The sequence below is a fragment of the Anticarsia gemmatalis genome, chromosome 5, assembly GCF_050436995.1.
Source record: "Anticarsia gemmatalis isolate Benzon Research Colony breed Stoneville strain chromosome 5, ilAntGemm2 primary, whole genome shotgun sequence".
Classification (NCBI taxonomy): Eukaryota; Metazoa; Arthropoda; class Insecta; order Lepidoptera; family Erebidae; genus Anticarsia; species Anticarsia gemmatalis.
This window is the reverse complement of record NC_134749.1, coordinates 6,501,623-6,517,471: the sequence shown is the minus strand read 5'-3', so window position 1 is coordinate 6,517,471 and position 15,849 is coordinate 6,501,623. Positions and strand designations below refer to the sequence as shown.

General features: G+C 34.7%; 2 protein-coding genes across 3 annotated transcripts; both read left to right on the top strand.

The window, feature by feature from the left end:
- Window positions 1-8,486: 8,486 nt before the first annotated feature.
- On the top strand, window positions 8,487-12,997 carry LOC142973349 (uncharacterized). Of its 2 annotated transcripts, none has more exons than XM_076115000.1 (9): window positions 8,487-8,613; window positions 10,497-10,588; window positions 10,663-10,945; window positions 11,054-11,162; window positions 11,291-11,494; window positions 11,690-11,837; window positions 11,940-12,009; window positions 12,252-12,398; window positions 12,625-12,997. In XM_076115000.1, the coding sequence occupies exons 3-9, from the start codon at window positions 10,670-10,672 to the stop codon at window positions 12,895-12,897; spliced, it is 1,227 nt and encodes a 408-aa protein (XP_075971115.1). In that variant the 5' UTR covers window positions 8,487-8,613; window positions 10,497-10,588; window positions 10,663-10,669; the 3' UTR covers window positions 12,898-12,997. The 2 variants fall into 2 exon arrangements, with proteins under 2 accessions (XP_075971115.1, XP_075971114.1); XM_076114999.1 differs by lacking the exon at window positions 8,487-8,613 and adding an exon at window positions 10,198-10,414.
- A 1,106-nt stretch (window positions 12,998-14,103) lies between these two features.
- On the top strand, window positions 14,104-15,812 carry LOC142973346 (prothoracicotropic hormone-like). Its single transcript, XM_076114998.1, has 5 exons — window positions 14,104-14,298; window positions 14,433-14,807; window positions 14,972-15,010; window positions 15,192-15,308; window positions 15,512-15,812. The coding sequence occupies exons 1-5, from the start codon at window positions 14,296-14,298 to the stop codon at window positions 15,665-15,667; spliced, it is 690 nt and encodes a 229-aa protein (XP_075971113.1). The 5' UTR covers window positions 14,104-14,295; the 3' UTR covers window positions 15,668-15,812.
- Window positions 15,813-15,849: the final 37 nt, after the last annotated feature.

Genomic DNA, 15,849 nt, shown 5'->3' with positions numbered 1-15,849 from the left:
TATTTCTACAAAGAAGCGATCTTACCATTATGAAAGTCCTGTAACTGATCATCTCGTTTTACTTGCGGAAATAATAATAAAGTTATGGGATATATATTTTTATTGAACAAGTAGGTAAGTACCTATAATAATATAAGTAGGTAAATAGGTATCTGTAGTACCTATGTATGTATTCTAAATATGTAAATATTAGCTACATTTTATCAAAATAAGGACGGTTCAATTTCAAGACAGTAGGGAACCTCAAATTTAAGCCAGACCTGTTTCACATGATGCAAACAATTGACATCAAGAGAGGGTCGGAGATAATTTAAAAAATTCTCATAACAATAAATAACAAGAATATCTTGAGAAAGCAGGATGTGGTCAAATTGAAATCGACGTCCTGACTGAATTGATGCAAAGTAAGTGCTTATTGCAATCAACCATCACACATTATCGTGACATCCTCTTTTTCTTGAACAATAACAAAGTTAAATAAGGATGCCACTTTATACATAATGTGGGTACGCACAAGAGAATCGCATTTTTTACAAACGAAAATTGTGTTTGATATAAAGCACCGGACGGCATTATCCAAGGCTATAAATATTATATTTTATCTTATTTATACCCACGTCTATCCGCGGGCGCGCTTCTATGAAAATGAAGAAATCCGAAAAACCATCACCGTAGGTACGGCAAGATTCAATTATAGGTACAATAGTTACACTACCCGAAGGGGAAACAAAAGCTATCAAAAAGAGTAACAAAACTAAATTCGAAATCTTAATTTTGCGGAAAGCTTTATGTACCTACGTTAAAGTTGCGTTATAAATAAACCGTCTGGGTTTAGCACCAAAGGTATGAATGAAATATAAAACAGCCCTGAATAAAGCAGAAGGAGAGTGGCGTCTCCGCCCGCTCGGCTCGCTTAATTTACGAACGGTTTCTTTTTTTATGTCTGTACTTATCTCCTGTCTCCTGGAAATCCGTCGCGACTTCTGTACCTACTTAGGTAACAGTAAGTTATTTTTACACTTTTCAAAAGCTCTTACTCTAAGGCAAGTTGAAAGCTCCAGAAAAATAATTACGGGGAAGGAAAAATCTTCCCAATAATTAAACAGTTGTAGTTACCAGTTTACCTACTACTCGTTGTCCTAGTCTTTGCATTTACTTAGGTTTGAAATTTTCTGTGATCTAGATAACATCTTACAAAAATATTGACCAAATGCACGTCAATCAATTAAGTACATTTAAGAAAAACGTTGACCATAGCTTGCTCTCTCATAGCTATTCAATGTATGGCGTAGACTTAAGTACCTACGCTTATTATCATCATACTTATTTTGTTTGACTTGGAGTCACAGTAGAGATAAATATTATGATTTGTCGAAATAGTTAAACCAAAATAAACATTTCAGGTGCAACTATTGTGGTCAATGTCAAGGTTACCTTCGGCGAACTGACCTACGGAACCTAAATTGCTCTTGAACTCGCTCACACACTGGCCTCAATTGTGCCCCATCTAATGCACCGGTTATCAACCTCTAGTGTCAAGGTGCCTGGTGTTGTTTGCATAGTGAAAGGAAGTCTCAAAACGATCAAATCTTCAAACGATAACCCCGGTACAGTACGAAATCTTTATTCATTTACATGATCTTATGTAGGTATTATATACGAGTAGATAATGAAATACTAAACAAAGTTACACTTACATATATGTGCAATGAAATGCTAGGAGGTATTTTTTGACATATTGTACCTACACCACGCTTGTTTAGGTAGGTATTGTTTAAACCATAATCCTAAACGATGACCTCCTGAAAATGAAATGTTTAATAGCATGATAATGTCAATTACAGAGAAAGTAGAAATACCTACCTAAAACATTTTATTATTCAACATTACTGCTATTTATGTACTAAAATATCAAAATGCAATACTTAATATAAAACGCGATCATACTGCTAGGTACCTTTTTGTGTATCAATCTTACTAATGTACATTTGTCAATATGAAGATTTTATTAGGTACATTTACCATCCTGTTAAGACAAAATATCTTCAATTACCAAGAATTCGTACTTATTCATACATTCCTACATACTCTTTTAGAAACATGAGACCTTTCTATAATTATATTGAGTACCTTAATATAGAAAATACGGCATATAATTTATCTCCCTTTATGTTTACACTAGGTATTACATCTCAGTCTAGGTATTCCCGTTTCTCCTGCATCATTAAATCACAATCATGACCTAGCTCAAGACGCGGATGTGTCCAAAATCCACGCTCTGCAAGCACACGTATCACCTATTGTGCCAAATAAGCAATCAACGTTAATAAAAACGTGCGTTGTCACATATTGTGGGCACGCTGTATAAAAAGTTAAACTCTATCCCGCCCAGGGTTCCCAACACATCCCCATTGCTGCCAACCCTACAGATTATGATTACCGATTTGTTGCAAAAGCGCGAGGGTGGTCGACACATGCGGGCTCAGCTGCGTATAACTTTACACACAGTTTTGCACATATGCTATTCTATATAGGTAAGATGTTCGTACCTACCTCTATTTAAGTCTGCGGATGTGCTTTCCATGCACGAGATATCCGCTATCTTTGTGTAAAGAGCTTGAGTTATCAACGTACGTAGTTCACTGAATTAAACCATGCTAAAAATTGTGTACCTGGCAACTACGAAAATGTATGTTGGCATAAATATTATAAGAGATCTCTGTAAGATTTGCATCAGATAAAAATATATTTTTATTCGAACGAAATAGTAGCAATTAATATATCTAACCCTGACCGAAATTATGTGAGTGCTTTGCAAAAAGTAGATAACTAGAAAAGCTGGATTATTTTTTACTGATTAAACATGAATGTATTATGCTACAAGTCACCCTCGTATCTGCAGTAGGTACTTGATAACGAAGTAAATAAGTTAAAGTGGTAAGAAGATATTGTAACGAACAATGTAATTGCAATATAAATAATGTAGACTTGGTGAAAAATAGGTAGGTAGGTGAGTAAGTATCTTATCTAAGTACTCATAATATTTTTACCTGTGCAAAAAAATAAGGAGAACAAATGAAAGGACGTTAGACATTTAAGGTAAATATTAGATGTTTTTACAATTTTGGGAAAACTTCATTACTTAGTTAATAATTAATAACTTTACATGATCATTTTCATCATTATTTTTGTATGTAGGTATAATATCATTAGTATTTAACGCATTTGAATGATTTGATATTACTGACGTACCTGAATGTATTGATGTACTTTTATGAACAGTTACATGTACCTATTTATTTTCTATTCGATCGTTTCAAAAGTAGAAAAGTAAATAAACATCATTAAGATGCTGGTCAAAATGACAAAATACTCATTAGGCACGTACGTACCTACTTAACAACTAAACTGTAGTAAACGCATTCCATAACGAAGATACGATATTAGAACTGGTCGTAATACACAATTAATGCAAATAGGTAGGTATATTATTATAATCTACAATGATAAACCTATCAATAGTTTTATCAGTCTAGTCCTGATCATTCCATACAAAAGCGCTCAAGTCATCTTGATTCATGAGCAATTAAGGTGACTACCAGCAGCCAAAACAATCGATCGTTCGCAAATGGCCGTCTCGTTGACACGCACTTGTCAGACGCGCGCGAGACAGTCTCTACTAGCGCGACAAAGTAGCTCTCTGCAAATCTATACTTTATTTTGTAGAAGTAAGAGCATTTTTTTAATGATACTTCAGTGATAGATGGTAACTAGGTACCTTTTAGGTCATCTTGCTAGGATGTAATAGTCGTACTCGAAGTACTTAGTTGTACTTGACGTATCTTCTACATAATAATATTATGGCCACCTACCCTCATATCTTTCACTGTTTGGTACTGGTTTTTAATCAGTAATTAGTATGTGTCATACTTTAAAGGTATAGACTTACTTTTAATACCTTCCTAACACTGTCAATTGTCGTATTGCAAAATTAGATTAACGTAATAATTATTTAAAATTACATTTTCTGTAGGTTATCTCTAATTAAACAATGTAGGTAAGTAGGCATGTATCTGATGATTGTGGTCGCACTTAGCTGGAGAGGTCGGTAGTGGACCTGTTGCCAACCACTGAACGATCTATTCCTTACGTTAATATAACCATGACCTCAAAAACTATCCGATGAAAGTAGTTCTAGTCATGTTGAAACATAAAATAAAATATGAATGTTATTTATTCAATAATATTGTTGACTGTATTAAATGCAGAAACTATAAGTAGTTTTAATATGTAATAAAAAAAACGTAACAGTGTCACGTCCTTGCTTCTCCCGATAAGGAATGATTATTTATAAAAATGACAACCACAATGTATATTAAATTAATGGATATTTGACAATGTTACATCTCATGAGCGATATTTCAATTTTCTGACGATATATCTCAATAATGTTCGAAGATGTAGCGATGCGATAACCGATTTATCGGGTGTACTCATCGTTTTGGCAGGAAGTTGTCTGTGGGTCAAGGGTAAATCAATTAATGGAAACAAAAGTTATGGTACTTACTATGTGCTATCTTCAGAACTATTTAGAACTTCTTACTTACGTTTCGTTACTTATATTAATTGTATATAAGGTAACATGCAGGTTCTTTTTCCACACCACCTAGGAGGTAAGAACAATAGGTGCGCTTTTTTTATAGAGGTGTCCCCAGTAGGCCTAATCCTCTTTGATATTTGACCAGTTACAAAATAAACCGTAACTTGAGATAATATCAGTGGGATAATATTTAGCCCACTCTGACTTAACAGATTGGGGACTCCGATGTCGCGAAATCATGGTAGCGTACGTTGTCGAGATTAGGTAATGTGTCAGGAATTGTGTCATTCAGTTAAACGGAGGCGGTGCGTTTGCACGTCGATTATTATGAGTCGAGGGCAGTGTTCCTCGGCCAGCGCGAATGGCAGACAGAGAGACGTCAAACGCCTACTCAAGTACTCACCTACTCTACGTCAAATCCGCGATTGGTAATTTCGACCAGCGTAAGGGCCGCTGGATATTTAATCTAAACAATAAGAAAATGTATTTTTTAATATTGTTTTAACCTATTTTTGATGACATAATACTACGTTAAGCAGTCGCGGAGGTTGTTTGGCATAGGTAATGCATTTTAATTGATATTTTTCAGATGTAGATATACCTTCTAAGTTCAGTCATCCATTGTTTTCATAATTTACACGTTCACTCTAATAACTTTAGTATGTTAACTTTATGCATGTCAGGTAAAAAGATTTGTGGTGGCGGCCACGCTCTCTTGCCCGACAGATAACTCTACATACTAAAATTCCGCTTCACACACCACATTCCGTACAAACTCTATCGACATGCTAAAAAACTACAATTAAAATACATCTTAATAGTAATTAAACTAGAACAGTAAAGAGTATGATAATGAGTATAAATAATACGTATAATATGTTGCACCTTGTCAATGCACACTGTAGAGCACTAGTGATGACTTTATCAACTTTGATAAAGCTAAAAATAACGTACCTCTATCAAGAGCTTTGAGTCGTCACACTATCGTGGGAACATCACCTTCCTAGAAAATTAAGTTTTTATATTCTAGTGTCAATAACTAAATGATAAAATAATTCTAAGTTAGGTACCTACTAGATATTTGTAAACTATCTATCCAAGTAAGATATCCTCTTCTGCTAACATATACCTAAAAGTTATTATTGGAGTCTGGAGCTAGAAACTAAAATTAACAGACTTAAATATAGCAATTCTTAATATATGTCATGTTTAGCTTCTGTTAAGTCTGTTTATATAAAATTCTGCATCACCGTACGGGTCGTATTTTTATACTTATCTGTGCAGTAGTCTATCTACAACTGATGTTTTTTCTTTATATTCTTATAACTAAGTATAACGTTTAAAGATAATTTATACACGCACATCGCATTATTAATTGGATATATTAAGTATATCTCTAACAGTAAAGTTAAATGGAAGGAGCTTCAATTAATTTTGCGCTAAAACTATTCAATTAATGGTAAGCTACGCACAAGTGGCGGTGGAGTTAACGTTATCGTCAGCGGTCGAAGCCCCTCGTTCACGTTACCAGATTACATACTAGCCTGAACTTTGATAGCCCCGTTTTCGCATTACAAGAATTTCACCCTTCTGTGTCATGCATATTATACATAATATATACTTTATTAAACTACGCACGAGTAAAATTCTGTCGCATAATTTGCGCTACAGTTCACCCACCTATGACTATTTCGATTACGAATTCTTACTACATAGAACATAACTTGAGCTTAAATTAGAATACACAAGTAGGTATACCTAAAATACTTAAATGTTCAATAGGACTCTACATTGACCGTTGCAGATTTTATTATTCAAAAGCTGTCGGAGACCATCGTGATAACAATCTCAACTTGTCGTGTTCTATAGACAATGGTACATAATGTACGCGTTGAAGTTGAAGCAATCATTGGCTAATTAAAATTTGCTGTGCGTGACGCGACCACGAAGTGCCTTACCCACTTATAGGCTGCACACGTGCCTGTCAATGAACTTCGCAGACCATGCCAATAGCCGACCACGCGTCAGGCCGACCAAAATTCTAGACGTAACTCTCTACTGTTCTACCCGACATGTAAAATAGGCACGTCTGCATATATTTGGGTACCCAATACCTATCTTTAGGCTATAATTCTATCGCGAATATTATAACAAAATATTTATATTTAATAAATTCTAATAATTCATGTTCATAAAATCAGAGATTTTGACAAAAAGAATATTACCAAAGAACCTTAACTATACTTTTTAGTACTACGATTTCATTGTCACTTGGAAACCTATAAATGGGCTACTGCTTCTATCTAGACTCGGGGCATCGAACTTAGTTCTGTGTTAATATTATACACTATTTAACTGATTGCTAAATCACTTTTGATATAAATAACGTAATTTATAGTTAGAAAGGTACTAACGGGCAAAAATGAGGACATTGTCGGTGCGTGCGAGGAAGTCGTCCTGTTCTGTGTGTGTGACGAAGGTTCGCGTCGGAGCTGGTGCATCGGCCTGCACTCCCTGCGGCGGCTTCCGGCGCTCGAAGCGCTCCATCATATCTGCCGGCACGTGCGGTAGCTCCCGACCAGTCGTATTGGGGGCTTGGCTGAAGCCGAGCTTCGCCAGCAGGCTCTCGCGGATGACTCTCAAGCTGTGTTCCCGCGCGTTCTCGTACGATCGGCAGGAGGCGCACGCGATCTGAGCCGCCGGCGGCTCCAGAGGACAGGCGACGTCGGCAGCGACGGCCGCCAGCCACGCGGCCAGAAGCAGCAGGCTCGCGGGCCTGGCCCGCGGCCCGCGCGACGCGCCCAGCGGACGCGTGGTGCGGCAGAGCGGGGAGGCGGCGGCGTAGCGCGATGAGCGATGTGCGGCCGCGGGCGGCGCGTGCTACACTGCACACGACTCACATTCGGCACTCGCATGTCGCACGCCACGCCACGCGGCGCCCGGGACGCTGCAGCGGCCCCCGCCGCCGCCCCGCCGACTGACCTGCTGACTCATCTGTTCGCGCAGCGCTGCCGGCGCCAGGCCCACGAAAATGCGCCCACTGATGAACTTTCAACCGCTTCAGTCCGCCCGCCCTGCTGATACGTACTCACCCTACCAACTGACGCATGTATAATAATCTCAATGACATTAATAACTCGATGTCATAATCATTACACAGCCTAATCACTCTTTTAAACTTTTTGTGATAACATTTTTGATAACACAGTGGCTCACAGAGTTAACAACGTAAGAACTGGATATGGATATACATTAGTATAGTTTTTTATTGCAAATTAGCAATGATATTATTTTTGTACCTACTGTTTGCAAATAGTTAGGTACCTGGGTACAGTTCCAATTATTTACTAATTCGCAAACTGAAACAGACACTCCCAAAAAAAATAAACTGTAGAACATTTACCTATCATTATTAAGTAAGTAGATATTTATGTATTTAAAATGTACTTACTTGAAAGAGTTAGGTACAACTTACAACATTGCCATTTGATTCAATAAAACATGGTTGAGTTGCATATTGATACAACGATGATCTCTTTACAAGTTTGGGATTAGTTAGCAACAACAATCTTTGATCAAGTTAGTGACAATTTTGATTTCATAGACTTCATGTGAGTAAAAATCCCGCATTAGAAAACTTTATTTAAAATACATTTTGTTACCAAAAATAATTATCACTAGATAGTTGCTAAGCAGAAACCTGTGATAAATGTTCTGTAAAATAGACTTAGAATTATTTATAGCTACTCGATTTTTTTGTATATTTTGACAAGAAACATATGGACTAATCCGTTGTACAAAGTTGAATAAATATTTTGACAGCTAACACGCGAAAAAGAAAAGTTGTTAGCTAAATATCAGGCAGTAGGTAGCTAGGCAAGAAGTCTGTTTAACTTTATTTCTTATGAAGTCTATAGGATTCTGGAATGTTTTTAATTTAGCTTGAAGCGGATGAATGCTATACTGGGAACGGGTAAAATAACTCTCGGCCAGCAACAACAATTAACAATTAGGTAAGTAACAGGCAGGACGCTGCATTTTAAATATATAACCTTACGGAGGCCTTAGGGAATCTTGGCTTATGCATAAAAGTATTTTTATTATGAACGACTCCACCCTGCAACTGCGCAGGTCATTCTACGTGGTTAAGCGACGCTGAATACTGTCACTTGGCCAATTCCTGGAAGCGTAAATGCAGTTAACACATCGAGATCTCTCCATAACTAGCACGGCTAATAGCGCTAGTGTATCTATAAGGAGACGATGACTTCTATTCATTGGTGTGTGTTTTCTTTTTATTTTACCGACTGTTATTTGCAAACTAGTTAAAATGTAAGATGTTCACTTAAGTATGTATTCCAAATCGGGTATGAGCATGAACAGGAGATAATTGTCTTTGAGGATCATTACCATCAATAACAAAAACATTTGTTAAAGAGAATAAAATTTTCAGTCTGAATTCAGTCAACTAGAGTGTTAATAACAATTACAGCTCTACTATTAACCCAAATTCTATTTCAGATAATCGTAATATCAACATTTAGTGAGTAAAAAAAAAGATAAAGTAAAAGTATTTTTTTTCCAAACCATCGTTACTACATACCAGTAGGTAATGTAGGTATAATGATATTATTAAGAATAGATAAGTTTAACTTTGAGTTCAACTTTTTTCTATTCATGTTGTTTCTCTGTTTCTTTATTATAATAAATATGAAAGGGAGAGATCATTGTGTAAAATTATTACATTTTGATTTGGCGTAAAGGGACGTCGTTGGCTACATAGGTAGGTACTCTTAACATCGGTGACTTGCAGCGACATTGCATCGTATATTAACATCGGATACGATAATACGATATCATTATCATGTAAAGTGTCAAAATATCTAGCTACTTATGCCACATAGAGTTAAGAACCAAAAGTAAGTTTTTTAGCTACGTATAGCCAGTTCGATTCTCTTCCCTCTTGTAAAAATTGTTTGTGTACCCACAAGAACCTGTACTGATACAGTTGTATTTGTAGATGTGATATTTATGTTTCGAAACAAGATTTATCTGTTTCCTATTTTTCTGAAATAGGTGTATTCTACGTAAACTATTTAAACAATATAGGTATCTATTGATATCTTAAATTCATAAAAAATCTAAGTTAAGTTCGGTGCTTGTGAAAGACATGGAAAGAGAGATGAGCTTTTCAGTTTGAATGTTTTGAGCATGAACCGTATTTATGACAACAGTGGAGACCTAAAAGCAAGTAGCACAGTGTCACAACAACAGTAGCAAAATGTGAGTACCTACCTACATAATATTACTCATCAAAAATTTTTTGGCGATCTGAGTCGATCCTGCCTGCAATGATAATTCAAGTAATAATAAATTGTACATTAAACCGTAAAACAAATATTTGGCCTAATATCAAAAACTGCTAGAAAATAGAATTAATCAATGAGACCAAGTACAAACTACAAGTAACTGATATTTCTCAAAAAACCTAATGATTATTATTCATGTTCAGACGTAGCACTCGTTATTTTGTGTGATATTAGGGAATACGGAATGGGATCACAATTTTGACAGTGATATGACACTTGACGGTAATGACAGATCATGAAATGAATGTCGAATGCAGCATTTATTATATATTGTGATTGAAAACAATTACATTTTTTTGAGTTCAAAATAAATAATTATTAGATATTGTCAACTATGGACAAATGTCGCATTTGTTTGAAGTGTCGCAAAAATTTAAGATCTCTTCATAGTGTAGAAGACGGAATCACTTACCATGATATGATAACATCAATAATAAACAAAAAGGTACACTTGTTTGGTGTCTTTTTTTTATTCGTACTAATTCTTTGCATTAGATATTATAACAATTCACGTTTCCAATCCTTAGATTCACATTGGCAGCGGTATTCCTGATAAAATATGTTTATCTTGCTGTAAGAAAGTGAGAGAAACTTACGACTTCAAAGGTTGCATCGAAAGGTTAGTTCAGATATTTTGTTACTGGATTGACTAGCATTAAAACTAGAATAATTTATAAATTCTTATTTTTACAGATCAGAAATGGTTTTAAATGAATCTGCTAACTCAAAAAGAATTTTGTTCAATAATATAAGTGATATCAAAATTCAAATAGAAATTGAACCAGATTGTAAACCTGTGATACCAACTTTAGATAATTATTCTGAAGTCTTATTCAAAGACAGTATAAACACTTTAGAGTACAATGATACTACTATAAAAAAGATAAAGGAGGACAAGGAGGATTGCTCAAAAACTCAGATAACTGTTAACGAGTTTTTAAATTCTGTAAAAATGGAATCTGATGATGATTGTGATGTAAGTATAGAACATGCGAAAACTTATTTAAACTTTGTTCTTTAGAATCAGATTTTAAATCACTACTTGGGTCATTATTATTTAAATGTTTGTACTGTTTTATTATAGCAAAATTATGAACTTGATATTGAATATGATCAAGATACTGATAGTGATTATCATTATGAAAAACCACTAAAGTCAAAAAAAAAATCATTCAAGAAATGTAAGAAAAAAGGTGAGTAAGTGTCTTTAGTCAAGAAAGCTTAAACTTTTTGAGACTATACACAGTTTTTTTCACAATGAATTACACAGTGGCTTATCATTATTTATTATTGTTATCATACAAAAGTTTTTTTTTTTCAGAATCCAAGAGAAGTATTGACAAGTATCCACTGATGAAACCAATAAAGCCTGTTTATTTGCAAGATGTTGGAATAGTAAAAACAGAAATAAAGAGAAAACCATCAAAACCAAAAGAGAAATCTACAGGAAGGAAGAGTGTTTGTCCACATTGTGGCAAGTTAATATTTTCTAGTGCAATGAAAAGACATTTGATAAATCACACTGGTGAGTTTATTGTTTTGCTCTGCTGTATTGAATTTCTTAATATAGCAAACATAATTTATTGCTTGTTGTAAAAAGTTGATTATACACAATATGTACAGAAAATTATAATAGAATACCATTCACATGTGTTACTGCAAGGCTGCCATCAGCAAGGGAGTAGAGTATATTGAATTTATATACCTTATTGTTTTTCAGCAATAAGATCTTATAAATGTGACCAGTGCCGAAAATCATTTTTCACAATAAACCAACTGACTGCGCACAAAGAACTTCACAATGAACCTAATAAATTTAAATGTGACCAATGTATTGCTTCCTTTATGTATAAAACTGGATTGCTAAGGTATGTTAAAGCTACATATTTTGTGGTAAATATAGTGTAACAATTTTTTTATGATTATATAATTATGTAGTATTTTTGCTTAATCTGAATATATCATTTCAGTCACCTTAAGATGGTACACAGTGATGAGAAGAAACATGTCTGTGAGATTTGCAAAAAGGCATTCAAGAAGGTATGGACTAAATTAATATCATTATCGGCTCATAATTTGATTATATTCTTTAAATCAGCTAGAATCCCGAGAATTTTGTCAGAAACACATTGCTTCAAAACTTACCTGCACTATTAAGTGTCGTTTGTTATGATGGTGATTTTGAATTGATAATTATTAATACGTAAGTCTACCCCTGGAATATCAACCCCTTTGAAATGGAGATTCTAATGTAGGTAATTGATAAAAACTTATTTTTACAGAAATCCCAGATGAACCGGCATATAAAAATTCATAGCTTTGGAAAAAAACCAGTCCCGTGTGAATTATGCTCTATGACGTTTTATACCAAAGACGCACTCAGGCATCACATGCGAGTACACACTGGAGATCGACCATTTAAGTGCGATGTGCGTTTTAAATTTTTTCTATGCTTGTATCAACAATGTAGCAACAATACATCATGACATGTGCATTCTGCACATTGCAATTAGTCTATTCCCCTGTTATCGCCTTAGATGCTTAGTAACAAAATATAAGATGGTATACAAAAATACCTTTAATTAATATTGTGTCACATAAAAAGAGACCTGCCAGTTTCGACCTAGGGAGATTAACATTTCATCTCTTTTTCAGATTTGTTCACAGCCCTATAGCTACAAACACGATTTTAACCGACATTGTCTCAAAAAACATGGCGTATTTCTAAAGCGAAGGTCAGTTAACATTATGAATGAAGAAGTTTTGGAGCGAGAGAGAGCTCTTATGAGAAACGTAATACTTCACGCACAAGGTGTAATAATGAGTGACGACATAGTCACAAGCACTTTTGAAGGACCACAGGGAGCGTTGGCGTATAAACAGCTAATGAAGGCTATAGAAGCAAGACAAATACCTATTAGTTTCTAAATCATGAAAATCTGTTATTTGTTTGTCAAGACTGAAATAATTATCTCTTAATTTTATACATATAGATTAAGAAGTTATTAAAATGTTATTTAATTATTAATACTTATTTTATTTACAAAAAAACGCACCATTTTTAATTAAAGCGCTGTCTCGAAAATCCCCCGGTCACGTCTTGTACACACACTTCTTATTAGCCTTTACTGTCCCACTGCAGCTGGGCAAATGCCTTTACCCGTAAATGAGTGAACAGTTCTACATTAACTAGTTTGTCCAATTCGATATCAAGATCTATAATATACCCAATAAGCATATCCATGTTCGTACAGGGTTGGCAATATCAAATAATAAGAATATCAATATATCATATTAAACTGTTCTGTTACTGTGTGACTGATTGACAGAAAACGCACACCACAAACTTCTGAGTAGAAAGTTTAAATTTGGTATGAAAATTCCTTAGGAAGTGTAGAGGAGCTAATTTAGAATTATTAGAAATTCCATCACAAAAAGGGGGAAAACTTTTTTATGAAAGCTACAGTCCCCGCGGACGATGTTGCGGGCGACTGCTAGAAGCTTATGATTCAATTTAAAAATCTCCCCGTGTGGTCACAATATGTGAGATCGGGATAATAGTCGCGTGTGGCGTTGCGTTTAAAGTGTTTACTGCACTCTGCTATCATTTCGTGGGTTCGATTTCCTCACGTAACAAATAATTTTGCATCAACAAAAGTTTAACTTCGTTAATACGGACTCCGGTTGTAAATAGGCCTAATTAATTTACGTTTATTAGGTACGTTTTTTAAAAGAAAAAATAACTTATCTCCTGCAGGTAATCAAAATCAGAATTGATAGATAGGCAACCAATCAACAAGGTTATTAATTAGTGTTTGAAAATATCCGATATTTATTATAAATATCAAAATATCGGATATTTATGATATATATCCGACGTATATCAAGTTTGATATACATATATCATGATGAAAAAATAATCGAAACTAGTTCGAATTCCCACATTCAATGTTATCCAAATGATTCAAAGTTACCCAGGTTGACTGTATTAAAAAAACCTGATAATTGCATTTTGTTACTACTAGAAAACTGTTGTTGTACCTGAGTTTTATGTTGTACTGGCCTGTTAAGATTGTAAGTCATCTAATAATATTCAACCCTTTTTGTCTTAATACCTTGTGTTATTAACGTCAACCCTCTATTGTCACTAGAAAAGCGTAATCCGATATCCTGATGTTCACCTTTTGTCTATAAATAACACAATAGATAAGATTTTCTTCTAATGGATCCTTTTATCTACCTTTCAATCAATTTCTACTATATAAGGGTGGAAAATTTTCCACATGTATTCAGTCTTTCGTGGCACCTGTAGATACAAGTATCGAGATGGTAAGTAACTATCCCAGCGTTATTTTTTTTATTTAGCTTACTGGTGCGAGGTAAATCTTAATATAGTATTGATTTTTTATAATAAAGAAGTGAATTAATTACCTTCTAAACATAACAAATATTTTAAATTTCAGATAACGCGACCTCTGGTGTTAGTGATAGTATGTTTTGGATTTTTCGTTTTCATTCAACTGCTAGTTCCCAAAGTGATGGCGCTAAAAAGATCGTCTAACGTGAACGAATTTATGCTAGAAGACCAGAGAACCCGTAAAAGAAAGAATTATGTCGTGAAAATAGCCCGGGACAATAGGGACAGTGAAATGTTAGGAAGCACTGACCTAGGACCTAGCTATGATACTGAACCTTTCCAGTCCGACTCCAAACCCGAAGAGCTGTCAGCCTTTATCGTTGACTATGCAAATATGATTAGAAATGATGTAATTTTACTAGACAACTCGGTAGAAACGAGAACTCGGAAGAGGGGCAATATTAAAGTGAAGAAATTTAATGTGAGTTAGCTATTTTCTTTTTGTTAGTTAAATTTAAAATACTCATAATTTTATTATAAATTAAAATTGTGATATATTATGTTTAAACATAGAAGTCTTGTATTGTGCATGACTAAAGCAACGGTCTTTGCTTTGTTATTTTAAAATATTTTACATATTTGCAGCAAGCTATTCCTGATCCTCCATGCAACTGTGAATCTGTTGTAAGTATTCGTCAAGTACATGGCCTTTAAAACAGTGTTTGAACAAGGATTTTCGTATTATTAATTATACGTCTTCGTGCTTGGAAAACAGAATGGCATAATTAGAAGTAGGCTTACAGGACTTGACCTGCTACTGTTTACAAAACCTAAAAATACTAACCATGATTATTTTACTTTTCAGAGAAACAAAAGGGATTTCGGAGAGAATGTATACCCTCGAAACATAGAAATTGTAAGCTGCAGCTCAAGGCAACAACACTGTCTTCCACCTTACGTGTGCAAGGAAAATATGTATAATGTAATTATATTAATGGCACAATACTACGACCATTCATTTTTTGCAACTTCAGTTGGTATCAGATAAGGATAACGTTTTCCAATTTACATCAAGTGATCAAGTAACAATTATGCGCCTATTTTTTCACAAGCCTTATATTTTTGTTTGGAAATGTCCTATTACGAAACATACATGAGTATCTAAATCTATTAAAATCATTTCAGATAACCATCATAAGAAGAAGAACACTCTCAAGACACGATTCTCTAGAATTACCAGGTGATTTGAAGACCAGATGGTTCGCCGAACATCTACCAATAAGTGTTGGTTGTATTTGTGCTAGAGACTACCATGTACAGAATTCCCAGATTCAAGAATAAATCATGAACATGCTGGAATGTAGAACGATACTCGGGAAAGTAACTGAATATTGTTTATCCATATCAACAAATGAAGTGGGGTGATAAGTATAATATTAATATGTTCATGTAACCCATTATAAATATACACCCTTACATTAAAGTGTATTATTTATATTTCCTTTTTTAAGTTATTCTGCTTA

What these genes read in the sequence shown, in the direction of transcription:
- LOC142973346 (XM_076114998.1), top strand. An exon ending in CATGCAACTGTGAATCTGTT is followed by an intron (nt 15,011 to 15,191) that starts GTAAGTATTCGT and finishes TTTACTTTTCAG; the next exon opens with AGAAACAAAAGGGATTTCGG. An exon ending in GCAAGGAAAATATGTATAAT is followed by an intron (nt 15,309 to 15,511) that starts GTAATTATATTA and finishes AAATCATTTCAG; the next exon opens with ATAACCATCATAAGAAGAAG.
- LOC142973349 (XM_076114999.1), top strand. Translation starts at nt 10,304, where the DNA reads ATGGACAAATGTCGCATTTGTTTGAAGTGTCGCAAAAATTTAAGATCT. An exon ending in CATCAATAATAAACAAAAAG is followed by an intron (nt 10,415 to 10,496) that starts GTACACTTGTTT and finishes TCCAATCCTTAG; the next exon opens with ATTCACATTGGCAGCGGTAT. An exon ending in TTCAAAGGTTGCATCGAAAG is followed by an intron (nt 10,589 to 10,662) that starts GTTAGTTCAGAT and finishes TTATTTTTACAG; the next exon opens with ATCAGAAATGGTTTTAAATG.